At 39.2% G+C, this 27,659-nt stretch overlaps 6 protein-coding genes across 6 annotated transcripts; 4 read left to right on the forward strand and 2 right to left on the reverse strand.

Moving 5' to 3' along the window:
* Positions 1 to 313: 313 nt before the first annotated feature.
* Positions 314 to 821, forward strand: LOC105951450 (histone H3.2). Its single transcript, XM_012974882.2, has one exon. The coding sequence runs from the start codon at positions 314 to 316 to the stop codon at positions 722 to 724; it is 411 nt and encodes a 136-aa protein (XP_012830336.1). The 3' UTR covers positions 725 to 821.
* Positions 822 to 876: 55 nt separating this feature from the next.
* Positions 877 to 2,631, forward strand: LOC148768660 (uncharacterized). The gene has a single exon (XM_088822083.1). The coding sequence runs from the start codon at positions 1,388 to 1,390 to the stop codon at positions 2,456 to 2,458; it is 1,071 nt and encodes a 356-aa protein (XP_088678209.1). The 5' UTR covers positions 877 to 1,387; the 3' UTR covers positions 2,459 to 2,631.
* A 381-nt stretch (positions 2,632 to 3,012) lies between these two features.
* LOC105951451 (spastin, putative (Protein of unknown function, DUF599)) lies at positions 3,013 to 4,310 on the forward strand. Its single transcript, XM_012974883.2, has 2 exons — positions 3,013 to 3,248; positions 3,701 to 4,310. The coding sequence occupies exons 1-2, from the start codon at positions 3,084 to 3,086 to the stop codon at positions 4,229 to 4,231; spliced, it is 696 nt and encodes a 231-aa protein (XP_012830337.2). The 5' UTR covers positions 3,013 to 3,083; the 3' UTR covers positions 4,232 to 4,310.
* A 2,608-nt stretch (positions 4,311 to 6,918) lies between these two features.
* GRX480 (Thioredoxin superfamily protein) lies at positions 6,919 to 7,717 on the forward strand. The gene has a single exon (XM_012974880.2). The coding sequence runs from the start codon at positions 6,996 to 6,998 to the stop codon at positions 7,425 to 7,427; it is 432 nt and encodes a 143-aa protein (XP_012830334.2). The 5' UTR covers positions 6,919 to 6,995; the 3' UTR covers positions 7,428 to 7,717.
* An 8,181-nt stretch (positions 7,718 to 15,898) lies between these two features.
* LOC105951448 (NAC domain-containing protein 73) lies at positions 15,899 to 17,406 on the reverse strand. Its single transcript, XM_012974879.2, has 3 exons — positions 17,206 to 17,406; positions 16,880 to 17,069; positions 15,899 to 16,617 (listed from the first exon to the last, which is right to left on the reverse strand). The coding sequence occupies exons 1-3, from the start codon at positions 17,293 to 17,295 to the stop codon at positions 16,115 to 16,117; spliced, it is 783 nt and encodes a 260-aa protein (XP_012830333.2). The 5' UTR covers positions 17,296 to 17,406; the 3' UTR covers positions 15,899 to 16,114.
* Positions 17,407 to 23,560: 6,154 nt separating this feature from the next.
* LOC105951444 (receptor-like protein kinase HSL1) lies at positions 23,561 to 27,079 on the reverse strand. Its single transcript, XM_088822080.1, has 2 exons — positions 24,278 to 27,079; positions 23,561 to 24,181 (listed from the first exon to the last, which is right to left on the reverse strand). The coding sequence occupies exons 1-2, from the start codon at positions 26,841 to 26,843 to the stop codon at positions 23,784 to 23,786; spliced, it is 2,964 nt and encodes a 987-aa protein (XP_088678206.1). The 5' UTR covers positions 26,844 to 27,079; the 3' UTR covers positions 23,561 to 23,783.
* Between the last annotated feature and the right edge of the window lie 580 nt (positions 27,080 to 27,659).

Consider the following 27,659-nt stretch of genomic DNA (forward strand, 5'->3'; position numbering starts at 1 on the left):
CAATCCGTGAACGCAACCATTTCCACCGTAGATACACTGACCAAGCAACGCCCCCGATTACTCTTTATTCTCCGCTCTTCGCCACGTCATCAATCCTAACAAAACTTTTTTAAACAAACCACAGCCGTTGATAAGAAACCCTAATCTACGGCTAGCGCCAATCTTCATCCCGCCCAATTTTCACACCCCCATGTATAAATAAATTCCCCCCAATTCCTCTCAATTCACACACTCACTCAAAATCAAATTCCCTCTTCCCACTCTGCAATTTCAAAAACCCTAGAATCAGAGAAATCAGCATAATTCAAAAAAAATGGCACGTACCAAGCAAACAGCGCGCAAGTCCACCGGCGGCAAGGCGCCACGTAAGCAGCTCGCAACCAAAGCCGCCAGGAAATCCGCCCCTGCCACCGGCGGCGTGAAGAAGCCCCACCGTTTCCGCCCAGGAACAGTTGCCCTCCGTGAGATCAGAAAGTACCAGAAGTCAACCGAACTCCTCATCCGTAAGCTGCCATTCCAGAGGCTCGTACGTGAGATCGCTCAGGATTTCAAAACAGATCTGAGGTTTCAGAGCTCCGCCGTGGCGGCGCTTCAGGAGGCGGCGGAGGCTTATCTGGTTGGACTCTTTGAAGACACCAATCTCTGCGCTATTCATGCGAAGAGAGTGACAATCATGCCGAAGGATATACAGCTGGCAAGGAGGATTAGGGGTGAAAGGGCGTAGATTTAGGGTTTTCTATTGGCTTTTACTACTCTGTTCAATTATATTGTAATTTGGTATGAATGTTTTTTTAATGAAATGCTAATTAATTTCAATTCAATTGTGTTTTCTATCTCTTAATTAAATTTAACTGCATTTTATTCAGATATGATCAATTTTTAAGATTCAAGATTCAATTTTTACAATAAACATTGTATAAAGATGAATTCTGTGTACACCAATTAATGTTTTAATGAAATGCTAATTATTTCAATTCAATTATATTTTCTCTCTCAACTGATTTTAATTGCATTATATACAGATATGATCTATCTTTAATTTCGGCCAATTTTCATATCCAAGATTCAATCTTTACAGCAAACATTGTATAAAGATGAATTCTGTGTACACCATTGCATGTTTTGTTTTCTCCACCATTAAAAAACCCCTATATTTGTGGATGTTTCATATCCAGAACAAAATTAATGGTCTGAAAACCTGTATTCCTTTTTAATAGGCTACAATCTAGTACAGCCATTCATTTCTACACCCTTTTCTTCCTTCTTGGCTCAGTGCAGAAAATCACAACCCCATTCCAATTTACCCTTTAGCAACCAAACTTTGTGAGATATTGTAAAGAAAACATTCTTTCATATCTCTCTTTCTAAATTCTTGGACAATAAGAAAATGGCAGGTAACGTGTACCTAAAAACCAACCGCTTCGAAGTAAAACTCGAAGGGATCACATTCAAGACGAAAGATTTCGAGTATTTATGCAAAATTGATTTCCTCTTTCCGGAAGGTAGGGTGTGGGACCACCCACCGATTGTGGGCCTCGACGTAATGCGCCACCCTCGTGATCCGTCAATTCTTCTCATCTTATTAAGCTTCGGTGTTGGCTGTGTGATCCTCAGGTTTGTTGCAGGGGACCCACTTCCTCCTACGATCCACAAATTCCTTTCAGACAAGAGAATCCGCTTTGTCGGGTTCGGCATACCCGAGAAGAAAAAATTGTTCCCATTTCAAGAATTGGGCTTGTCCAAAACCAAAGTGGACATTGGCTATTTAGCAGCAAAGATTCTCAAAGAACCGAAATGCAAGACATGGGAGCTTGCTGAGCTGGCGCGTAGGGTTCTTGGTATCAAGAGAATGATCGGCATGACAGAGGCTTCGTCTTTCGAGAGGCACGAGCAGATAAAGTGTGCCATTTGTCAGCTCTTTATTACGAGTGTGATTGCAATGGGATTATCCAAGGCAAGTGAGAAGAAAAAAAGCTCGTTTCTAAAGAATTTGAATTCCTTGCATATCTTGGCCGAAGGGTGGTTCTTCAAGCTTCCGAAAGGTAAGAAGAAAAATCAGACAGTACAAGTGGAGGAAGAAGGAGACAGCGTACATGTCCACATAGGAGAAATGGAGGATATGCTCGGAGATGACTTCCTTGTCCGAATGAGCCCATTCGGTGATTCCAAAAATCAAGAAAGTGACGACACGGAAGAGTATTCGTCTAGTTCGAAGGTCGAGCAAGATTCCTCTGGTGAAGATTTTTCGGATGACAAAGACACGTCGGATGATTCCGAAAAGATCGAATCTTGTTCGGGTAAAATGCCCTTGAAAGGAATCTTGAAATGCCCATCCACGAATAATATGTTTCCGTCCGAGCCAGGATCTCCATCGACTGAAAATGATCAAAATGGTATGAAAGGTGCGCTAAAACGAGCCAATTCAAAAGGATGTAATGTGAGGTTTAAATGTCAATAGCATTGTATTAAACTAGCAGAGGTTGTTTTGTAAGTACACGGGACAACCTAGTTTATGTCCTTTTTTAAATGTTGTTTCATCAGATTGTTCTAGGTAGAGTTGTAGCAATTGAAACTGCTGTATCGACTCAGGTGTAATTTCTACCTTTTATCCTAGAATATTTGAAGCATTTAGTTTCGATTTTTATTTAGGAAGATTTAATAGATGGAGTTGAATCTGCAAGTAAAATATCAAGAACTGAATCTACATGCACAGGATATAGTAATAAGACAAACAACGATCATCGTAAACTATAAATTTGAAACGACTTCGATTAGTGGTAATTAAGTTTTCGTTTAAAGTCGTATAGATTACAGAGAAGCCATTAAGAATGGATGGACGGAATCGTACTCTTCTCAATCCTAACTTAAGCCAGAAGCCACTCCACAAGTGCTACAAAAAAATTCAAAGTCCAGAAAAATTGCTTGTTTTTGCAGCACACTCAAGCAAAGTCAACTCAGCTTAAAGCTTAAATAAATCAATAATCCCACTTAATAACTTCTAAGCAAGATTTAATGCGTGGACAAATTAAAGATTTAAAAGGAATCGAATTCTTGATTTTGTATGATCATTACACAGATACACGATGTTCGAAAAGGAGAACCTAGACCTTGTTTTAGTCCCGTCTGGTCTGCTAATTATGTTCTCATATCATCTAATCCTCCTCTACCGATGTCTTAAGCTTCCTCACACCACCGTCATTGGCTTCGAGAACAACGACAAGAAAATTTGGGTTCAGAAACTTATGCAGGTCAGATTTTGCCTTAATCTAATGATTATAAACGAATTTCGGATTGAATCGAGCCGAACAAATGACTGTTCAAGCTTATTTGAATTTTTTTTATCGAACTTTAAGAGTTATGTTAGAGCTCGATTCAATAACCAGAGATTAATTTGAGCCAAACACATGATTGTTTTATCGAGACGAACACCAATTTAGCTCCTAGTAGCTTGATTTTTTATACACATTTTTTTATCATGTATTTCTAATTAATCTCAAGCTCGAACAAAACCGAGCTTCGTATATTATCGAACAAAACATATGTTCAATTCAATATCGAGTAGTTTGATTTACTTTTCACCTATTTAACATTAATTCATATAAAATTGATTTTATTTTTCAGATTAATCTGTAATTCATCGAATGCTAATGGTATGTAACAAACTCACCTTAAATATTTGGTGTTGTTGAATTATTGGCAGTCGGAAAACAGGGACGTGAAAACGGCGCTGGATGTGCTATCGGCGAACGTAACGGCGGCAACTAATTTAGCGTCGGTTTCTATAACCCTAAGTGCGCTGATAGGCGCGTGGATCGCCAACAATTCCAGCGTTTTCCAGAGCAAGTTGATCTACGGCGACACCCGACCCTCGACGATGTCGATCAAGTACGTTTCCCTCCTCGTCTGCTTCCTCCTGGCATTTTCCTGCTTCGTCCAGTCCTCGAGGTGCTTCATCCACGCCAATTATCTAGTCAGCACCGCCGGCGGCGATTTGTCCGCGGAGTATGTTGAATTGGTGGTGATTCGCGGCGGCGATTTCTGGTCCGTCGGCCTGAGGGCGCTGTACTTCGCGACGCCGCTGCTGCTTTGGTTTTTTGGTCCGATTCCGATGCTTGCGACCTCCGTGGCTATGGTGTCGCTCCTCCATTATCTGGACAGCGACACCGCTTCGCTTAAGAAGAATCGGAGCATCGGGAAGCAAAAGTTGCAGAAATTAGACGAGAGGATTTGAAGTTTACTGATTACTACTGAATGACTTTAATCAGTAAATTGTGGTTGTCCATAATAAATAATTTTATCAATAAATTATGCTATATATATATATATATATATATATATATATATATATATATATATATATATATATATATATATATATATAGGGTAAATTACAAAAAACCCCCTCTTGTTTGGATAATTACATCTACCCCTCTCAACTATGATTTTTTCTTAGACCTTCACCTTTATGGTGCCAAATTCAACATAGTCATCTAGATTCCGTGAAATGTGCTCTAGTTTGTACTCGTTTTGCGTAAAAAATACAGTTTCCGATGCACCACAAACTGATATATACAAGCTAAAAATCACATATTATGATCATCTTGCTTCATAATGTAGAGTTTGAATTGGATAAAACGGGTACAAAAGTGATAGTATTACATATAATCTCGAAAATTCCACTAAATTTGAGGAGTTGAGGGGGGTGGTTGTAATTATCCAAACAAGAGGGGTGTTTTTGTAATTTAACCATACCTCAGGGGGGTATTTGTAATTTACCCTATATATATATATATATATATATATATATATATATATATATATATATATATATATATATATATATATATATATATATATTGTTGGATACTCAGTTTGAATATTGCATAAGGTTCTTACATCACCAAATCGAATAAACTATTAAAGAGAATAATCTACGAGAAAGGGATTAAGGAATAAGGATGATAGATTCTATACTAATTATATGATATGGTTAGCTGGGTCAATTCAATGCCCCTATAATTTTTTTATTTACTAGTTCACGAGCTTAATTTTGAAGATCAATACAATGAAGAGGCTCAATCACCTTCAAATAAGGTTGGAGTCCGACAATCTCAACTGAATAACTTCAGCCGAATGAATGATGCATAAATAAAGATTTTAACTCATTTGTTATGTTATCTTCAATATTCGAACAATACAACTGCAAATAGTCTCTCTACGGCTTTTTAAATCCACGCGCCTGACTTGAGCGTCAGAGAGGTTTCCAGCAGATCAACCACCGGCTTAATTTATGTGTTCTCTGATTGCATGTATTTCGGGAGTCGGGACCATCCAACCCATGAGCCATTGATTCACTTTGATCTTCCAACTCATCCTACTCCAATTATCAAGAGAAACTAAGAAAGAACAAACATAAGTAACTCCAACTCATGAAGTTGCTATTGTTCACCAACGGCTTAGTCTACAATGACCAAATTCACGTCTAGAAATTCAAATTGTGGCAACTCTTAGAGCCGTCAAAATATACAGAAAGACACTCTCAGCTTCCCTAATGCCGAAATCCCAAACCCTAGATCTAATCCCTTCACTCCGTTGAGCACATTCAAAATCACTCAAATTTTCCTTCACATACAATGTTTCTCTCGAACACAGAAGAATGAAGACCTAAAATGAATAAGGAAGACTCGTATGTGTGTTACACTTTCTCTCTCACACTGAGTCAAACATTTACAGTCTGAAATGTAACCGTAATCAACAGATAAACTAGCTCAGAGTCAAGGTCAACCATAATTAGTGGCATTTGACTCAAATGCAGAAGGACGAAGGTACAAAAGGAGATGAAGAAAAAATATAAGATTAGGCCTAATATATCTGATATCATACTAGAAATAAGCTAATTAAGGCCATCATAATATACTTCAAGCCCAAAATATTCAGGCCTAACTGACTGGTCCATCTAATTGGGCTTAATTTCATAAAATTGTGATCCATCTAATTGGGCTTAATTACAATAAAACTGTGATCTTTGTATATAGAAATCCATTAATTTTTAATTGAAAATAATTATATTTGATCCTCGGAAGATGCATCAAAATTGAAAGCTTATAAATTGTCTCATCAATATTAATTAAAAAAAAATAATAAATCAATTTTCACTTCCTATATTATTTTTAAATTGAATTATCACAAATTAAAGCATGTTATACATATTTTTTTTAATAACACTATATTAATTTCATAATTTACATAATAAAGAGTAAATAAATATAAACTCCACCAAATTAGTGTGGAAGCTTTTGACTAACCCATTTGAATAATCCCATTTGAATAATGACGTCAGTGTTTGCATCAGCATAAGAAAGGTCACCCACCGTCCAAAAATGAGAAAATTATGGCAAAAGCCGTGTAAATACACAATTTCCCACCTACCAAATATTCAATCCCAATTTAAATTATGTAAAACTATTATTAATAAATATAAAAATAATACTTTTTTTCTGAAATCGGAAATTCCGTTCTAATAACCGTTGACCGAATACCGAATTCGTAATATTAATTACTCCTAAATATGATTTTTAAATATTTACATCCATATATGAAAAACATATTGCAAGAACTTTGGCAACTTTGGTAATTATTAATTTTCAACAGGAATGTTTTTATAATATATTAATATAATTTGATTTAATAATGCGAGTAATCACTTGACTTATTATTTAAAGGAAATTAAATCCGTCATCAAAACGACGTCGTTGCCTAATACAGCTCTATCCCCATAAATTGGTGACGCAGTGACACGTCCCAAACAGCAACCGTGACGTCGTATATTACATCACAGCCGTTGACGTTGGTATCGCCCCCCGCCCCCCTCTCCACAGTACTATAACTACCCCCCAAAGGCCCCAATTACACAACCGCTCTCTCTCTCTCTCTATTCACTTTCTCTCTCCTCACTCACTTTCTCTCTCTTCGAAAACCTCACTCATCAATTCATCATGCAACAGGCGCTTCCATTTAGGGATTGGCTCACCACCGCCGGCGGAGGTGGTAGATCCGCGGCTGCCGCAGCGGCGAACGCCAATTCGGTTAGGGAATCGACGATCGGCGACGCCGGGAGCGCGAGGAAACTGGTGGCGGAGAATGCGGTGGTGGTTTTCGCGCGGCGAGGATGCTGCATGTGCCACGTGGTCCAGCTTCTGCTGCGCGGCCACGGCGTCAACCCGTCGATCGCCGATGTAGATGAGCAGAATGAAGCCGATTTAGCTGACGAATTGGCGAAAATTGCCGGCGATGGTTCCGCCGTGCCGCAGTTGCCGGCGGTGTTCGTCGGCGGGGAACTGTTTGGTGGACTGGAGGATGTTATGGGCGCTCATATCTCCGGCGAATTGGTGCCTAGATTAAGAGAAGCTAAAGCTTTGTGGCTTTGATTCAGTCTCTGGTTTTCCAGTTCTGTAGAATTTTGGTTTAGAAGGATCCTGAAATTAATATTAATTAATTAATTTTTTTTTCTGTTGTTTAGAATTTTCTTTTACTGTTTTGTATTTTCTAGAAATTGAAAAATGTTTTATTGAAAATGCAAGGCAGAATAAAAAAAGTTTGAAAAAATAATGTGGATCTACCAAACTTGTTGAATCATTTTGTAAATATTATTCTTATCCCTTCAGTTGTAACTTTTTACCTTTTTATTGATTTCTATGACCTTATTTTATTGTGGAAATTTGCCTTCTATGTATATCGGTAAATTGCGGTGATAATGTCAAATTACGAAAAAACGCATTATATTTGGATAATTATAATCACCGCCTCTGTTAGAATCTCGTGGGATTCAAGTCCACAACACCAAGTGAAATTCTATGGAGATGTTTATTGTCATTAATTGGTTTAGGTCTTCACAAGAATATAAAAGGAGGAGCTATAATGCCGATGTTATTTGCTGAGTCTCTTATCACGTGGATAATTTACCACGTTGTCATCCACCGCCTTCCAAGTCTATCAAGCCGAGTAACCAAAGGGGAAGAATGAATGCATTTACAAGAGGAGCTGCCTAAGGATCATTCACAGAGGGAGATACACATGCAGGGGGAGCTGACTCCGTTGTGAACCACCTGCCGAAGCCACTACTGTGGGAACAGTTGCTGAAACTGTGGGACTTACTGTTGCAGCAGTTGATGCCACTCTTGTTGTTGAAAAGAGTTAATGATGATCTTTTGTTTTATTTGCTTCGTTCTAATCATCTGATTGTTTTATTTTCAGGTTTTTTTACTCAGCGGGAGAAAATAATTATAATCAATAAACGACAAAGGGGGAGATTGTTAGAATCCTATGGATTCTAATTGTACGAGAATTAATAAAACTTGTGCCACAAGTTTTCATATACCGTGAGCTAAAGAAGGGAAGAGTCCTTGTAGCTTTTAATTCTTTTAATTTGTCATTAATTGATTTATAATAGGAATTATTCTTCTAAAGAGTTATTCTTATTTTAACCCAAGACTTTCTTGTGTGCAGGTCTCCTATTGTTAGAATCAAAATTGGAGTCTAATTATTCTCAAAGTCTTGGGCAACAAGTCTTCATGTTGCCATATAAACTGCCGTGTGTTTTTTTTATTGAAAAAGGAAGAAGTGGTTTCCATTGGTTTATATGTTGTCATTAATTGTGATATTATTTTATTTGGGAATTAGTGTTTGAATAGGAGTTAATATCTTTTGATAAGATTTATATCCTAATATGCCTGATACGTATTTTGAATTGGACTCTTGTAGGATTCTTTATCAGGCTTATAAAAGTGGAGCAAATACACGTTAGTGCCGTGCGGCTTTTTTGGAGAGAAAGATTTTCTCTTTTCTGTGTCGCTCTTGAAGCGTCTTTTTTATCGAGAGAAAAATTCACAGAGAAATTATTATTTGCTCTCGTTTTTATTGCTCCATTGTGATACGTGATTTTCATAGAACATATACCGGCTTCAAGGCTTTGTGGTGAAGACACCAAGATTCAAGGAGTATCACAAGTTTGCTTCTTCTATACAAAAAGAAGATCGGTTCTTCGGGAGAGGGGCTTAAACAGATCTCGGGAGGAGATCGATCCGCCGACTGAGGGATTCAGCGTTGAAGGGAGTTCAACCGTGCGGAGCAAGGGACGTGCTGCAAATTGAAGATTTATAATTCAGCGTAGTATACAAGAACGGCGTCAACAAAGAGGGAGTCTTTGTATTTTGATTAAGTCCTATTATTGTATTCGTAAAACTAAAAATTAGTAAATTTTATTTGCAGGTCCCCGTGGATGTAGGGTACAGTTGTATCCGAACCACATTAAATTTGTGTCTCGTTTATTTCTGTTTTTACGAACTGTTTCACGAACTGTTGCAACACTTCACGCAACAGTAACGAAAAACTGAATCTGACACAAATAATTTATATCTGCACGAAATAAATTCTAACAATTGGCATCAAGAGCCTGTCACTAGATATACTTAGTGAGATTTTGGGATTTAATTATTTTTTTATTTTTTTGTGCAGACATGAATTATCATCGTGAAGGCGCATTCCTACCACCTCTCTTGGGTGAATTGAACTACTCTGATTGGAAAATAAGGATGAAGATGTTCATCAAATCTATCGATGAATGGGCCTGGCGCGCGATTCTAATTGGTTGGACACCTCCTACCTCAATGAATGAGTCACACGAGATCATTCAAACCCCAAAAGAGAAGTGGAGTGATGAAGAAGTACGAATCGCAGATTATAATTCCAAGGCAACCAATGCTATCTTGAGTTGTATCGATGAAGACCAATTCAAATTGATATCAATGTGCAAATCAGCAAAGGAGGCATGGGATGTTCTACAAGAGGCCTACGAAGGAACTACTCAGATAAACGAGTGCAAACAGACTGTCGCTGAAACTGTTGCAACAGTTGAACAGACTGTTAAGACAGAACTTAGGTATGATAAGTTACATTCAATATCTGATAAAATATTAACTCCGTTAAATCTTGCAGGTGATGATTGGGATTCAGAAAACAACAGCGATGATGACGTGTCATCCTTGGAAGAATTAAAGGAGTGCTATGAAAGGATGTACGAAAAATTTCTTCAGGTATGCGAGTCGAATAAATTCTTAGAAAAAGAGAAGTTTGTCCTAATTGAGGAAAACAAAGTATGTAAGGTAAGAATTTCTACTCTTGAACAAAATGTTATTTCTGCTAGTAGAGAAACAGATAGTTTGAAGGCCAAATTTGCTAAAACCCAAGATTCTATTTCAAAATTAAATACAGGTAGGGTAAATTTGAATGAAATTTTGAGAACAAATCAGCCGAACTATGGTCATCTAGGTGTAAGGGGTAATAAACTATCTGATGATGCTTTGAAACAGAAAGAAGATCCTATAGGAAAAATCAATTTTGTTAAACAATGCACTGTTTCACAGATTGTTGCGACAGTTGCGCCAAAACAGTCATTTCAAAGAAAACGTTTTGTGCCTATTTGTCATTTTTGTCATGTTGCTGGTCATATACGACCCAGGTGTTTTAAGTACTTGAAAATGGTTAAAAGAATAATGGCCCGCTCACCACTTTCCGCCAAAATTGATCACACTTTTGTGTCGTCTCAAAAACCCAAGATAAAGGTTGATTTAGTGAATAAAACTCAACAAAAAATCTGGGTAAAGAAGTCTGATCTTAATTGTTTATCTGCCATTACTTCTTTAAACTCATGTCATGATAGTACTAACTGTTCCAACAGTTCTGGTGACAAAGCTAGTTTTGGGAATAAAAAACTTGGTAATCTGAATTGTGATAATTTGAATGCGAAAAATAAGTTTATGAATCCAATTCAGCATTCGAGAACTAAGCTTACTGATATCTGTCATTGTTTCATAAGGGGCTTGGTCGAAAAGGGGGTTGTCTCAATTGATTATGTTGCAACGGAGAATGAATTAACTGATGCTTTTGCAAAAACCCTTGATGCACAGAAATTTGATTCCTTGCGAAAATCGCTGGGAATTTATGTTGTTTAATCTGATGCAGTTGCATGAACTGTTGCAACAGTCTGTGTGTCCAGACTTGCAACTTTTAGTGGTAGGACACTTCATATGTTTTTGCATCTCATATAGGACCTGCATTAAGCATACTGCATATGATTGAGACAAATGTGAATTTGATACTTCGTGTATTTCTAAATTTTGTGGGGTAGCACTTCACCAATTCCCAAAATGATTACTTAAAAGGCTCCAACTTATTTATTTCTCTGAATAGTCTTGTCATGGTTGGATGTTTTTATAGGGAAAAGCTGCCTCTTTTAATGAGTGAAAGCTACTCTTGAACTACTGTTACTAATATATATAACTACAACCATTTGGTCAGTGAATAGTTCGAAGCCTTTTTGAGTCGAGCCAGTAAATCACGTGGCCGAAAGCTCGCTACAAGGCTCAATTAGAAAGCCCAGGGAACTACACATTGCACGGCCAATATAAATTATATATATGGTCAGTGAATAGTTCGAAGCCTAGTTGAGTCGAGCCAGTAAACCACTTGACCGAACACTTACTACAAAGCTCAATTAGAAAGCCCAGGGGACTACACATTGCACGACCAGCATAATCTCGTTCATTTTAATTGCTCTGTTTTTCATGGGAAAAAGCTACCATTAGACGTGTGTGTACGCTACCTAATAAGAGCATCTTTGTGTTTGACTTGGGATTATTAAGTTTATTGGTTGCATTGGCAGTCGGATTTTTGGGGATTGCGCTTGTCGTAAATGTGAAGATAAATCCCATATGTTTTGTTTGTCCATGCAGTATCCTATTCACATATGTCTCTTCACTCATGTTTATTTCTCATGTTTACTTCTTGTCTTGCATTAGGCATTTTTTTAATATAAAAAAAAAAAAAAAAAAGAGAGAGAGAGAGAGAGACGGGATTTTTTGTTTATGTGCCGGTTAAATTTAATTTTTTTGTTGCAGCCGGAACTATTGGGCTTACTCCTTACATTTCCACGTTTCTTATGAAGTTTGGCAAAGTCTGTAGTCTTTGCTATTTAATGTTGGATTTGATATCACTATCCTTTGATTTTCGCATTGCAATTATCGTGTGGTATTGAGTTTGTGAGTTTGTGATTTTATGTGCACGTTATGTATAGTGATTCTTCTCACTTACTTCCAAGATTCTCTCTTCGTTTTGATCTTTTTGTTAAGTGTTTGAACAGCTTGCTTGAATCATCAAGATCATTAGTCCATGTTGAGTTATCTCTGCATGGTGATTGCCCAGAAAGGGGGAGAAAAGAACAGGAGAAAAGAACAGTAACGATGGCATGAACACAGGGGGAGTTCCGACAACTGTTGCGACAGTTGCTGGAACAGTGCAGGAATGCAGGGGGGTTCAGACAACTGTTGAAACAGTGCATGAGACAATTGCTGGGCAGAAATATAGGACAAATAATAAGCATTGTGAAGAGAAGTTGTTTCTGCTACTGCATATCCTTTTTATCTCGTGCTTATCTGAACGAATTATCTGCTTTTATTTCGGAACTATGGTTTATTTACAGTTTACATTATCTGGTGAACTGTTTGATAAACTGTTGCAACAGTTTATATGTGCAGATGTTATTCTGAATTTGCTAACCCTTGTTCATGCATGTATCATATAGTTAGGGGGAGTAAATATTCTGACCAATCAATGCCAAAGGGGGAGAGTGTTAGAATCTCGTGGGATTCAAGTCCACAACACCAAGTGAAATTCTATGGAGATGTTTATTGTCATTAATTGGTTTAGGTCTTCACAAGAATATAAAAGGAGGAGCTATAATGCCGATGTTATTTGCTGAGTCTCTTATCACGTGGATAATTTACCACGTTGTCATCCACCGCCTTCCAAGTCTATCAAGCCGAGTAACCAAAGGGGAAGAATGAATGCATTTACAAGAGGAGCTGCCTAAGGATCATTCACAGAGGGAGATACACATGCAGGGGGAGCTGACTCCGTTGTGAACCACCTGCCGAAGCCACTACTGTGGGAACAGTTGCTGAAACTGTGGGACTTACTGTTGCAGCAGTTGATGCCACTCTTGTTGTTGAAAAGATTTAATGATGATCTTTTGTTTTATTTGCTTCGTTCTAATCATCTGATTGTTTTATTTTCAGGTTTTTTTACTCAGCGGGAGAAAATAATTATAATCAATAAACGACAAAGGGGGAGATTGTTAGAATCCTATGGATTCTAATTGTACGAGAATTAATAAAACTTGTGCCACAAGTTTTCATATACCGTGAGCTAAAGAAGGGAAGAGTCCTTGTAGCTTTTAATTCTTTTAATTTGTCATTAATTGATTTATAATAGGAATTATTCTTCTAAAGAGTTATTCTTATTTTAACCCAAGACTTTCTTGTGTGCAGGTCTCCTATTGTTAGAATCAAAATTGGAGTCTAATTATTCTCAAAGTCTTGGGCAACAAGTCTTCATGTTGCCATATAAACTGCCGTGTGTTTTTTTTATTGAAAAAGGAAGAAGTGGTTTCCATTGGTTTATATGTTGTCATTAATTGTGATATTATTTTATTTGGGAATTAGTGTTTGAATAGGAGTTAATATCTTTTGATAAGATTTATATCCTAATATGCCTGATACGTATTTTGAATTGGACTCTTGTAGGATTCTTTATCAGGCTTATAAAAGTGGAGCAAATACACGTTAGTGCCGTGCGGCTTTTTTGGAGAGAAAGATTTTCTCTTTTCTGTGTCGCTCTTGAAGCGTCTTTTTTATCGAGAGAAAAATTCACAGAGAAATTATTATTTGCTCTCGTTTTTATTGCTCCATTGTGATACGTGATTTTCATAGAACATATACCGGCTTCAAGGCTTTGTGGTGAAGACACCAAGATTCAAGGAGTATCACAAGTTTGCTTCTTCTATACAAAAAGAAGATCGGTTCTTCGGGAGAGGGGCTTAAACAGATCTCGGGAGGAGATCGATCCGCCGACTGAGGGATTCAGCGTTGAAGGGAGTTCAACCGTGCGGAGCAAGGGACGTGCTGCAAATTGAAGATTTATAATTCAGCGTAGTATACAAGAACGGCGTCAACAAAGAGGGAGTCTTTGTATTTTGATTAAGTCCTATTATTGTATTCGTAAAACTAAAAATTAGTAAATTTTATTTGCAGGTCCCCGTGGATGTAGGGTACAGTTGTATCCGAACCACATTAAATTTGTGTCTCGTTTATTTCTGTTTTTACGAACTGTTTCACGAACTGTTGCAACACTTCACGCAACAGTAACGAAAAACTGAATCTGACACAAATAATTTATATCTGCACGAAATAAATTCTAACAGCCTCAATTATGAATCTCCTTGCACGTTCATCCTGAAGTGTTAAATTTAGTGGAATCTTTTAGATTATGTGAAATATTTTCTTGTTTGTTCTCGTTTTAGCTCATTCTAGCTCTACATTTTGAAACAAGATGTTCATAAGATGTGTCTCTTGGCTGTAAATATCAGATTTTGATGCATCGAAAACTGCATTTATGCACAAAACGAGTACAATCTATAGAATATTCCACAAAATCTAGAAGATTTTGATGAATTTGACACCAGAAAATAGACGTGTAAGAAGATTCATAGTTGAGGGCGTAATCATAATTTCACCTTACCTCAAGGTTTTTTTTTTTTTATAATTGACCGTAATTTACCCAATATTAAACTACTTAAAAATCGTTATAGATGAATTTTACAAGAGAAAATACTTTTAGATCTTAATTAATGCTAATTTTGACAAATTAATTGGCTAATGATGTAATCATCACTTCTCTAATTTTGCCACTCTAGGCATGGAAAATTAATGTACGTGCCCAAAAAGTCACGGGTGTAATAACACATTTGATTGAGAAATTATTTCTCAACTGCCCATAGTGAATGCTATTAAATATTTAATAACGAATATTTAATATTTATAATTTCAATCATTTAATCAATTATTCAGATTCAAACAATTTCAAGATTTTATGGTTCACACACAATAACAAGTTGCTTCATATATATGTGCCATGTTTTGCACCTGTAATTAAATGTACTTTTCAGTCCCTATTCTGCATAGTGGTCAATATTACTCGATCAAAAAATACATAATTTATCTAATCATCAAAATTGGACTATTTTAATTATATATATATAAAATAAATATATTACGTAATTTACGCGTGGCAATTATTTAATTACAGTAATTTTGTATGTTGGGGTAGACAGTGTGACGTCAATTAAGGTAGTTATAGTGAAAACATTTCATAATCGAATTAAATCCACTCAGACCCACATCTCGTGGTTGACGTAAATTGCCGGATGGGCTATTTCTTTTTATTTATTTATTTATTATATATTTTTTATTATTATTTTATATAAATAAAAAAATAATAAATAAGTTGCAGAATTATTTTATTATTGATCGGTGACCATTGATTAGTTCAAAATGGGGTATACCAAGATGTTGATGATGATGATGATGATGACGTAATATGGCGGTGTTTGAGAAGTCAATTTTTTACATGGGATTTAAATAATTTGATTATAAAAAAACAAAAAATAATAATAATAAATAAAAATAATTGATTATGATGATGTGAAATGGCGGTGGGTACGAAGCTCTCTTCACCATTCAATTTGTGTGGAAACTTTTTTTTTTTTTTTTTTTTTACTTTTAGTGGAAAATTAGGTTTATATATATTGTTTGTAGCATTCATGTATTAATAAATTAATTAATACTCATATTTTAAAAAAAATGTTTGTAATAAATTTAAATGTTCAAACTCTGATTTAATATTTTTCGTTAAACTAATTAGATGCTACATATTGGTAAACTACAATATGAGTCTTGGATTTCATTTGACTAATCTATCTATAATCTAAATAAAATAAATAAATAAATTAATGAATAAACCTTATAAATCAACCTTAATATATTTCCACATGAAGAAGCAACAAAAGTGCCTTCTTCATTGTAATAACCTATACATACATATAGTCTATATCTATCTATCCAAATCTATAAGTATTTTCCTCATTTGCCTTTGCTTGCATGCGAAGGCAAACGAATAAACGACGATCCATCTTCTCAACTAACAGCATCGATCGATCACGGCATTATTGTATAGACGAGATAAACGAAGTAGTACTATTACGATCATAGTACTCCACAAAACTCGCGTTTTTAATTATATTACTACTACTACTAATAACTATTGCATCTTTCGTGACGTTCGACGAACCGCCGCATTGCCGAGGCTGCGTTTGGTAGAACACTTTCGAGACGACTAATTCTCCCTCCTTTTCGTCTTCGTTATCGCCCAAGTGGTACTGGTGCATCACCCAATTTGTCTTCTCGGGTTTTCTTTGCCTCCCGTAGTTTGTGTAGAGTACGAGTATTTTTTTGTAGCCTTTGATAATATTATTATTTTTTTCGGATAATAATAATAATCCAGCTGTCGAAACGAATATTGGCCTAGTTTTGCCTGTCTTGTGCCACCTTGTTTCGCCTCCGTCTATGGTGTTGTCGCTGTTGACTTTTCTTCGTTTACGAGTCCCCGTCGTGTACGCCTTTGAGGGCCTATGGAAAAAATGTCGTACTTGTCCATCTTTTTTCACTCCTATATACGTATATACACGAGCAGAAATAATCATTTAAATCGAACACTACGCGTTCGGTACATCCTTAGACCTCGTTTGGTTGGTAAAATATATCACGATTAGTTGATTTATCGAGAAATTGTGTATTAGCTAGATTGACATACATAACTAGCTAGGCGTCATAATAATTAGATTAAGCAATCTCTTAATTACATTGACAAATAAATTATCCAAGTAAAGAAATTAAAAAAAAATTGATTCATAAAACATATATATATACACCTGGTAGCTTTTCCGGATGAGTGTAGCAAATTCCATTTTCGCCCTCGATAGTCGGAATAAATTCGTCGATAAGAGGATGTAATCTTCGGGTATCGGAGAACGCTTTGGCTTCGAGATGCTGAAGAATTTCTTGATCAGATGGATCAAATTTCACACCAGCAGGTAGTCCCGGCAAATCTTGAACTCCAGTCTAGTTAATTGATCAATATTAACATATTTATTATTCATCATCATTTAATTTTTTTTCATACATATATTAATATGATTAGAGATGAAATAGTATATATAATAATTATTACATAATTATATGAAGATTGAACATGTACCTGATCTTGGAGCTTTACGGTGTGGCCGCACGAAGGGCAGATTACGGTCTTGATTCGATTATTGTTATTATGATCATCACACCATTTCATTTCTTCTAGAACTTTCTCCACCTAGATCTCGTCTCTGAAAATTAAACCTAGAAAATAAATTAACAAGCTAAGAGAAAAATCAAGAATTCTATCTTCAACTATTATATTACTTATATATATACATGCAAGAAAATTAAATAATGAATATTATATTAGTTGTGTAGAAAAAAACAACTAGGTTGCTTGGACGCAAAGTCTGGTTTTGTTCTATACATACACTATACATACACAATATATATCCACACACAAGATCATATATATACATATATATAAATGAATTAATTTGTACTGTGTGAAAGATGGTAACAAATTAAAATATGAGAAGTGATGTAAGAAGGAATTAACTTAGAGTGCAAATGGGGCAACAGTTATTCTTTATTTTTAGACATTTTACCTGTTTTAATTAATTTATAACTATATATACCTAAGAGCTTGTAGATCCAGTGTCAATTATATATATTCTAGAGTGTTCTAGAAGCTTCTTCTTCTTATGTAGAAAACAAAATGCTACTGCAAATTAACATCTACGTACCAACTAATGTGATAGTAACAAATTAAACCACGGTTCTATAATATATATTGATGATGCTAAAATATAGCTCACCTAGGGTAGTGTAGAAAATGAACTGGGAGAGCAAAGCAGATCAGTAGCTTGACAATTTGATGATCCTGAGGTACCTGCGATCATAGAACACATGAACTAAGCCGGGGGTTGATCCGGCGGAAACCCCTCCGACGCTCAAGTCAGACGTGCTGATAGTAGAAATAGTCCAGAGAATACGTATTGTAGTATTGCTCAGTTAATAGGACGTACCTTAAGGAATGAGTTCAGACCTTTATTTATAGCTTAGTTGAGATTGTCGGGCCCAAACCTTACTTGAAGGTGATTGGGCCTCGATGATAGTGGTCTTCGATATTGGGCTCGTGGCCCAGTAGGTAAAGAAATTGGAGGCCCATTGGGTTGGCCCAATTAGTCATATCATTAAGCCCCCCACTCTCGAGTCGATGTGGGGGCCATGTTGTGATGGGTCTCAAATCGTGTCGAGAGTAAAAATTGTAGAAGTCGATCGTTGGCGTATGGCCTAATGGTGTGCGAAAATGCGTTAGAGCGTGTGTCGGAGGGGCGTGAATGCGCGTTGGCGCGTAGCGCGACCAAGTTGTCGCTATGTAAGTTATTTGAGTCATCGGTGTTGTCCCGCGACGATGTAGTAGCGAATTATCTCATTGTGGGAGTTGTCTCGTCGCGGGGTAATATAGTTGATCGAGTTATCTCCTCATGGGAGTTGTCTCGCGATAATGTGGTAGCACGGATCAAGTAATCTCCTCGTGGGAGTTGTCTCGTCGTGGGGTAATAGAGTTGATCGAGCTATCTCCTCGTGGGAGTTGTCTCGCGATAATGTAGTAGCACGGAGCTAGTATTCTCCTCGTGGGAGTTGTTATTTATCGACATTGTCAATGTTTTGATGCGTTGCTTGTATGTGTTTACATATAGCCTTGTGCGTGATGTACTTGAGGAGGGGATCAGGCTCTCAAGAGTTTTTTTTTTTTTTTTTTTTTTTTATGGGGATCGTGCCCCTTGTTAGACCTCGTGGGTCGTAAGTATGTTTGGACCGTGGCCACGTTTTAATGAAGGACCCCTCGAAAACAAGTAGATAAATTTTGAGTAATCAAGCTGGCCAGGCTATATAGATTCTCATAATATCTCTAAGTGTTTCTAGGGTTGTAATCGTGCTAACTTGAGCTTGCGATTATGTAGTGCATTGCGAGCGAGTTGTCTCTTCGAGAGAGTTGTCTTGCAGCGAAGTTGTAGGAGCATTGGATGACGCGCGATTGAGGAGCGTGCGGATTGAGGTTGCTCTGAGCGAGTTGTCTCCTCGTGGGAGTTGTCTTGCAGCGAGTCTTATTATCGAGCGAGGTGGTTGCACGTGGGAGTTGCCTTGCAACGGATTTGTAGTATCGATAGGAGTAGATTGGTGCTGTAATTTTGTGTTAATCATTGTCGTGGAATAATGATAATAAATATATTATTATTCATTCTCCTTTTTTTTTATTTATTATTATTTTTTTAGTTTTTTTTTTTTTTTTTTTGGCGTAGAGCGCGCTCCTGATGGGGGGCGCGAGGCACAGGTGTGCTGAGTGCGCGGGGAGCAGGGCGCGGGCGTGCTGGCGACCTGGGGAGCAGGGCGCAAGGCGCGCGCGGTAAGGGGAGCGGGGCGCGCACGCGGCAAGGTAAACGGGGCGCGGCACGTGTGTCGGGGCGCGGGGCGCGCGCGCGCGCATGTAGGGGAGCAGGGCGCGCTCGCGCGCGCGTGTCGGGGAGCAGGGGGCGCGCGCGCGTGTCAAGGAGCAGGGCGCGCGCGCGCGATGGGGAAGCAGGGAGCAAGGCGCGCGCGCGCGCGTGTCGTGAAGCGGGGCGCGCGCGCGCGCGAGTGTCGGGGAGCGGGGGCGCGCGCGCGCGTGTCGGGGAACAGGGGCCCGCGCGCGTGTCAGGGAGCAGGGCGCGCGCGCGCGATGGGGAAGCGGGGAGCAAGGCGCGCGCGCGCGTGTCGTGAAGCGGGGCGCGCGCGCGCGCTTGTGGGGGAGCGGGGGCGCGCGCGCGCGCGTGTCGGGGAGCAGGGGCGCGGCGCGCGTGTGTGTCGGGGAGCAGGGGCGCGCGCTAGCGGGCTGCTGGGTAGCGGGGCCGCGATGCAACTCATTTTTTTTTTTTATTTTTTTTTTCCTGCTTCTTTCTTCTTTGTTTCTTGTTCTTCTAATTCTTCTTCTTCTTTTTTTTTTCTTCTTTATTTCTTCTTCTTTTTTCTTCTTATTGTTTTTCTTGTTTCTTTGTTCTTCATCGTTTTTTTTTTTTCTTCATCTTCTTCTTTTTCTTCTTGTTTCTTTTTTCTTCATCTTCTTGTTTTTTCTTCTTCTTCTTTTTTTTTTTATTTTATTTTATTTTTAGGTGGTTGATGTTCACCCCTTTGGAGATGTTCTACTTTTTAAGTAGGGAGATTATACTCGTCTCTTGAGATGAGACGTGCACCCACTTGGGGTTGAAAAGTAAGGGTGATGCCCGCCATGGGATGGGGATGTTCTATTTTTTGAGTAGGGAGATTATACTCGTCTCTTGAGATGAGATGTGCACCCACTTGGGGTTGAAAGGTAAGGGTGCTGCCCACCATGGGATGAGATAACCCCCTACTCTAGAATGAGGCGCTCGAGACCTAGGGTCTGAGGTGGATGCGCACGGTTGTGCCCTTGCTTCAGTGGCAACACGAGTTGAAACTTTCGCGGTCGTACGCTGAAGGTCCTTATCGGTTATTTGAACTGTTAGAGGAGCAAGTAGAATTTGATCTTGTTAAAGGTTCGGCGATCATACGCTGAAGGTCCTCTTCGGTTATCTGAACCGTTCGAGGGGGCGAAGGTAGGCCTCCATGGGGTCGATAACCCTTGGTGAACGAAATATTTTGGGGGCACTATAAACCCCCAGATTTTATGTTGACTTGAGCTAATAATTATGTGTTGAAAGAGCGATAACACCGAGAGTAAAGAAAATAACTAGCTTTATTCATTGATTGAAAATGTGAAGCTTCGAGCCTACTTGAGGCGAAGGTACATAAACAAGTAGGGAGCGAATCGCTCGAAATAAATAAACTTGTACTAAGTAGATGATGTAAGTGTTTCGTTCAATTGATGTCGAGAGGTGAGGGGATGTATCATCTGTAAGGTATGATAGCCTCCCAGTTTAGGATGATGTGATCACGAACAATGTTATGGGCTCGATAGACTCCAAGTGTCATTGACATCATTGGAAGTATAAGGAGATTATCAATGAGATGTTGACGATTGTCGTCGGCCATCTCGTCGCCGGGTGTTGAAGTAATCTTCATCTCTTTTCCTCTTGGGATGAGGGAGGGTCGAAGCCTCTTCGATACGCACGTGTTTCTCAGCGCGACTTAGTAACTCTTCCAGAGTGGTTGGAGGTCTTCCTGCAATAGATTCTTTGAATCTACCTTCCTTCAAGTTTTGTTGAATGATTCCAGCGAGCATGCTTCCTCCCACGTTAGGAACTTTGTGAGATGCCTCTACAAATCGTTGAATGTAGTTGCGGAGGGTCTCGCCCTCTCTCTGGGTGATAGTGAAGAGGTACGCGGGAGTCTTTGCGTACTCTTTGTTGATAGCGAAATGGTGGGTGAAGCGATCTGTTAGTTGGGAGAGAGCTTCAATCGACCCAGTGGGCAAGGAGTTGAACCAGCTCAACGCTCGTTCGGAGAGCGTTGTGCGAAACATCTTGCACATTACCGCATCAGTTGGGCCATATAGATCTGCCATGGAGTAGAACTTTTCAAGGTGCTCCTGTGGGTCACCAGTTCCATCGAACTGCGGTAGACTCGAGACCTTTACCCGTTGGGGGAGTATCTCATTGATTATTGCGACAGTGAAGGGATTGTGCCTTATTGGAGGTATTGTCCTTCCACCAATGGTATTACCTATGTGGGGAAGGTGATTTGAGCGAGATAGCTGACTGCTAATTTCAACCTCTCCACCATTGTATGGAGGAGCTCGTTGGTGAGAGGTGTTGCCTCTTGAAGGTGAACGTGGGTTTCGTCGCTCAGTTCGTGCATCTTGGCGATGAGTAGATTGTTGCATTCGGGACCGTGGGTCCGAAGTAGAGGAGGAGACACTTATTTGGTTCTGGACTGGCGGTGGTGCCATAGGTGGCTCCACAGGTGGATAAGGTGCTGGTATCGCGTTGGGAGCATTTGCTCCCATCGTGGCGATGTATTGGGTCACGGCCTCTGTGGCGGCGCGAGTTGAGGCTTCTGCTATCATGCGCTGGAGCGCATCCTCGGTTATTTGAACCGTTCGAGGAGCAGGGAGTGGCGGATCGGCGAGTGGTGGGTCCCGAGGGGGGATCACCTGAACCTCGCGAGGCGGATCCGCGGCACGTGGAGGAGGTGGCAAGCCAGAGCCTCCACGGACTGGGAGGTTGTTAGCTGTGTCATTTTCTCTCCGAGCAGACGCCTCAGGAGGATCTTGATGGCTACGTGATCTGGTTTGCATCGTTCCCACAGACGGCGCCAAAATGATGATGCTAAAATATAGCTCACCTAGGGTAGTGTAGAAAATGAACTGGGAGAGCAAAGCAGATCAGTAGCTTGACAACTTGATGATCCTGAGGTACCTGCGATCATAGAACACATGAACTAAGCCGGGGGTTGATCCGGCGGAAACCCCTCCGACGCTCAAGTCAGACGTGCTGATAGTAGAAATAGTCCAGAGAATACGTATTGTAGTATTGCTCAGTTAATAGGACGTACCTTAAGGAATGAGTTCAGACCTTTATTTATAGCTTAGTTGAGATTGTCGGGCCCAAACCTTACTTGAAGGTGATTGGGCCTCGATGATAGTGGTCTTCGATATTGGGCTTGTGGCCCAGTAGGTAAAGAAATTGGAGGCCCATTGGGTTGGCCCAATTAGTCATATCATATTATATATGTATTTTTGTACTAGTGTATGTATGTATTATTTCTTGGAGTACAATTCTTCTTGCAAGCAAGGCATATATTGCTTCAATATGTACTCAATATATATAATACACCTATAAATTTGTTGTTTCTTTGTTATGAATTAAGAATGAAGAGAAATATTTTTAACTACCATTTTACTTAATTAATAGTCTTTTTTGGCTAAATCACAACCACCAAACTGTAATTATAAAAGGGTGTTAATGTAACAAAACTACAAATTGCAGTGGTGGGTGTAATTATGGAAAATTGAGGGGTTTTTCGTAAATAGACTTTACTTCAAGGGGGCGGTTGTAATTTACCCTAGTTTTTTAAGGTCATTTGATTTCGACGACTCTACATTCTCTTTTGAAACTTGTTTTTCGTAATTTGATTTTAACTCACTGGGTGACCGTAATTTACTCTTAATTTTCATACATGACGTATAAGTTCGGTTGGATCTACAAAATAATGACGTCATTACCTATATTTATATTCTTCCATCAATTGGAAAAATGCAAAATTCATAATCATTTTATAGTTCACATTGAAAGTGTTTGTTTTCGAAGTTATTTGTGGCTTTAATTTGAAGCTTTTTTGGTTAGAAGCCAAAAAGAGGACTGGCTTTTTGAGAAGCTATTATGCGTCATGTGGCTTTTGTGCATGGAAATTGCATGACAATCTGGATAACTACCAATAATTTTTGTTTTCATTAGAATAAATATTATTAAGAAAATAAATGAAATTAATAAAATGCACATTATTTAGAGTTTAAAATATTTAATTTTACAAAATTAATTATATTTATGAATTTTGATTATACTTGCATGAGATCATGAGGGCCACAATTTGGTGGGGATGGACAATTGGGAGACCCGAAACCGACCCATAATTTGGAGCGTTCGGTTTCGGGTCCGGGTCGGGTTCGAATAGTTGTAAACAAAACATTGAAATTACATGTGAATGACAAAAAAGATGGAAAAAATACGTGTAATGAATCGATCACACCACACTTTCTTGATCGTTAGAAGCATCTTCGTAGTAATAAGGCGTTAGTTTACCGTCTTTGTCGACATTTTTCACCTCGTTTATACCGGCTATTTCTTGCATCATCTTCACAACTCGTCTCATAGAAGGCCGATTAATCGGGAGTGCGCTGGTGCACAGTAAGCCTACGTTGAGGGCTCGGCATATTTCATCCTTGAAACAATAATCGAGTTTTGGATCAATCACACTCTCTAATCCCTCCTTATCCAATGTCGAAAACACCCATTTCACCAAATCCTTCGTCTCGCCAAACTCCGGATCCACCGGAAGTTTCCCACTAATCAGCTCGAGAATCACTACACCGAAACTGTATATATCACTCTTTTCGTTCACCCGAAGCGTGTAAGCATATTCTGCGATTTAATAAAAATAAGTAAATAAAAATGTAATTTTGCAATCAAGAATTTCGTATTTTTTAGTAAATAGAATATTTTTTTCGAGAACCTAACCTGGCGCGATGTAGCCGCAAGACCCTGCAATAAAGGACATGGATTTCGAATCGACCATCTTTGCTAAACCGAAATCCGCAATTCTTGCCCCGAATTCGGAATCCAATAATATGTTATTCGATTTCACATCTCTATGAACAATCGGAGGGTCACAATCATGGTGCAAGTACGATAGCCCCTCAGCAGCATCCATTGCTATCTTGAGCCTCATCGGCCAATCCAATAAACCCCTTTTCGTACCGTGAAGAAAATCGCCTAAACTACCATTAGGCATGTACTCGTAAACCAAAAGCTTAGAATCCCTTTTAGTACAAGAACACCACAATTTTACGATATTCTTGTGCCTAATCTTCCCCAACGTCTCGACCTCAGCATCAAAATTACCGCCGTTACCCTTGTCCGGAAATTCCGATTTCTCCCATAGCTTTTTGACAGCAACGGCCAAATTACCATGACTCAAAACAACCTTGTAAACCTTACCCGACGACCCACTTCCGATCACATTATCTTCATCGAGAGCATCCATTATTTCGCTCTCGTTGAATCCCAATTTGTGGAATGACGTTATCGTCCACTTCGATTGATCGTTGGTCTTTTTGATTTTCTTGATTTTCTCGAACTTGAAGTACAACCCGATTATGCCGAGTAAAAGTACTAATCCACAAAGCACGAAAATTGATTTCAAGAACCAAATGTACCCCATTTTCTTGATTTCCCTTCTCCCATTAGATAAACCTGGATTTCCCAAGAAGCTGTCTTTGTACAACCCTTTCGAATACAAGGGCGGAATATCGCCGGTGAGATTGTTATACGATAAATTCAGCTGATTGAGCTTCAAATTCTGAATCCCGATTGGGATTTTACCCGAGAATCGATTTTCCGATAAATCGAGATAATTTAGAACAGGTAAATCCCCAATTTCGTTCGGAATTTCGCCTGAAAAGTAATTATTCGCTAAATTCAGCTCGTTTAGCTTCTTCCAAGAATGAATTCCGTTCGGAACTCCACCGGAAAACGCGTTGTGATGAAGATCAAGCTTTACTAGTTGCCCTAGATTCACTATACTACCAGGTAAAAAACCAGAAAAATTATTGTTATTACCTGAAAACTCCAATAAACTGTTCAGAAACCCTATCTCCGGCGGCAGAGCGCCGGAAAAATTGTTGCCGGACAAAATCAATTGAGATAAATTGGACGCGCCGGCAATGGTTTTTGCGATTCCACCGGAAAATGAATTGCCAGCTAGCTCAAGTAATGACACGCGAGGGAGTCCCCAAAATCCCGCCGGCAATTCACCGGAGAATCTGTTGTGCCCTAACCTCACTCGCAACAAGCTCCGGCATTCACCTAGACTTGCCGGAATTTCGCCGGAGAACGAATTTTCGATCAGTAACAGCTCCTCTAGAGCTCCATTGGAACACAGATTCTCCGGTATTTGGCCGGAGAAGTTGTTTGTCGAAACATCAATCCACTGCAACGGCGAGTTCTTACCGAGATCCGGCGGTAAATTCCCCGATAACTGATTCCGGAAAAGCTTTAACTCGTACAAATTGGGAGAATTGGCAACGCCGGCGGGTAATTCACCCCCCAAATTATTCTCGTACAGATTGAGCGACTCGAGCGGCAACTCACACAACTCGGCCGGGATCGGCCCGGTCAATCGGTTCGTGGACGCGTCGAACCGCCGCAATGACGTCATATTCAACCACCCGTTCTCCGGCAGTTGACCGGTCAACGAGTTATTGTACATCTCCAGCTGAACCGCACCAGTCAACCCAGTGAGCGAGCTCGGAATTTGACCGGTCAATGAGTTGTACGCCACGTCCAAATCAGTGAGTCTGCCGAGCCGACCCAACGAGTCAGGGATTTCACCAACTAAATTAGTCTCCGTCAGCCACAAAACCTCGAGTTTGGTGAGATTACCGAGCTCCGGCGGGATCCGACCCGGGTAAAACGGGTTGTAAGAGAGATTCAACTGCTTCAACGTCGAAATATTCCCGAGAAAAGACGGAATTGCCCCTCCCAGCAAATTCTCCACCAATGAAAGCACTTCGAGTTTCCGGAAAGCTCCGTAATTATCGGGGATGTCACCGGAAAAGTTGTTCCCGGTCAAATCAAGGTACTTCAAGTTCGGGAGATCCGCTAGTGTGCGGGGGAGAACACCGGTTAGGTAATTTTGCGCCAAATCAAGGTGCTCCAGTTCGCGACACGTGGCGAGGGCTTCTTCGGTGAGGGTGGAGTTGACGAGGTTGTCGTAGAGAGAAATGTAGGAAATGCTTTTGAGGCGGCATAGGATGGAAGGGAAGGGGCCGGAGAGGCTGGAGCTGGAGAGGTCGAGGGAGATGACGGAGGCGGAGGCGGAGTTGGAGTCGGAGTCGCAAACGACGCCGTTCCATTTGCATGGGGTCTCGTCGCGTGGGTCCCAGTCGGAGAGGACCCCGTTTGGGTCGTCGAACCCGAGCTTGGCTATCTGGAGGTATAATCCTTCTTTGTTGATGCAACCAATATGATGAGGAGAAATGAGAACGATGAGTAGGAGCATTAGACGGAGACGAAGGTCGAGCATTTTTCTAATGCTGTGGTGGACGGTAATATTACTTGCTTTAATTATTTAAATCCATATATATATATATATATATGTGTAGATGGAAGAATTGTGTGTCCTTGAAGTTAGACAAGTGAACAGATGTGATAATAACGATGAACTGAAAAAGCAAGAACACATTTGATTTGATGAAAGCCAGGTATAATTAATGTTTGTAGATTTTAGTGAATGTTTGGAGAATTTAATGATGTCGGATCTCAGATAGTACTACTGCTGCTTTAACATGAATTAATTACTGTGGCTATGAAAGCTGATATTCAGCCTTGTCTAAAGTGGGCCCATCTTTAACAAAGTACTATATTTTATTAAGGAAGTCCCATTATTATTGGTTAAATTTACGAAAAAGCCCCTCTCTTTTGGATTATTACGATTATCCATTCACTATAAATTTTTTTACACGTCTACTTTAACGTTTTACGATTCAAAATTAGTGGAATCTTGTAGATTATAGATTATGTTGAGTCAAGTTTGTACACGTTTTACCCCATTAGAACTCCACATTTTGATTTGAAACAAGATGATCATAAGATGTGTTCTCGACTTGTAAATATCAGATTGTGTTGCATCAGGAACTGCATTTTTGCAAAAAAAACGAGCAGTACAAGCTAGAGAACATTCTACTGAACCAGAAGATGATGTTGGATTTAACATCATATGGGTGAATGTGTAAGAAAATTCATAATTAATGAGTAATTTGTAATTATCCAAATATAAAAGTTTTTTTATAATTTAATTTTACTGCAGGAGATTTACCCAAATAAATACTTATAAGAGATA

This window comes from Erythranthe guttata, chromosome 8 (genome assembly GCF_056151865.1).
Source record: "Erythranthe guttata isolate IM_541 chromosome 8, IM_541, whole genome shotgun sequence".
Taxonomy (NCBI): domain Eukaryota; kingdom Viridiplantae; phylum Streptophyta; class Magnoliopsida; order Lamiales; family Phrymaceae; genus Erythranthe; species Erythranthe guttata.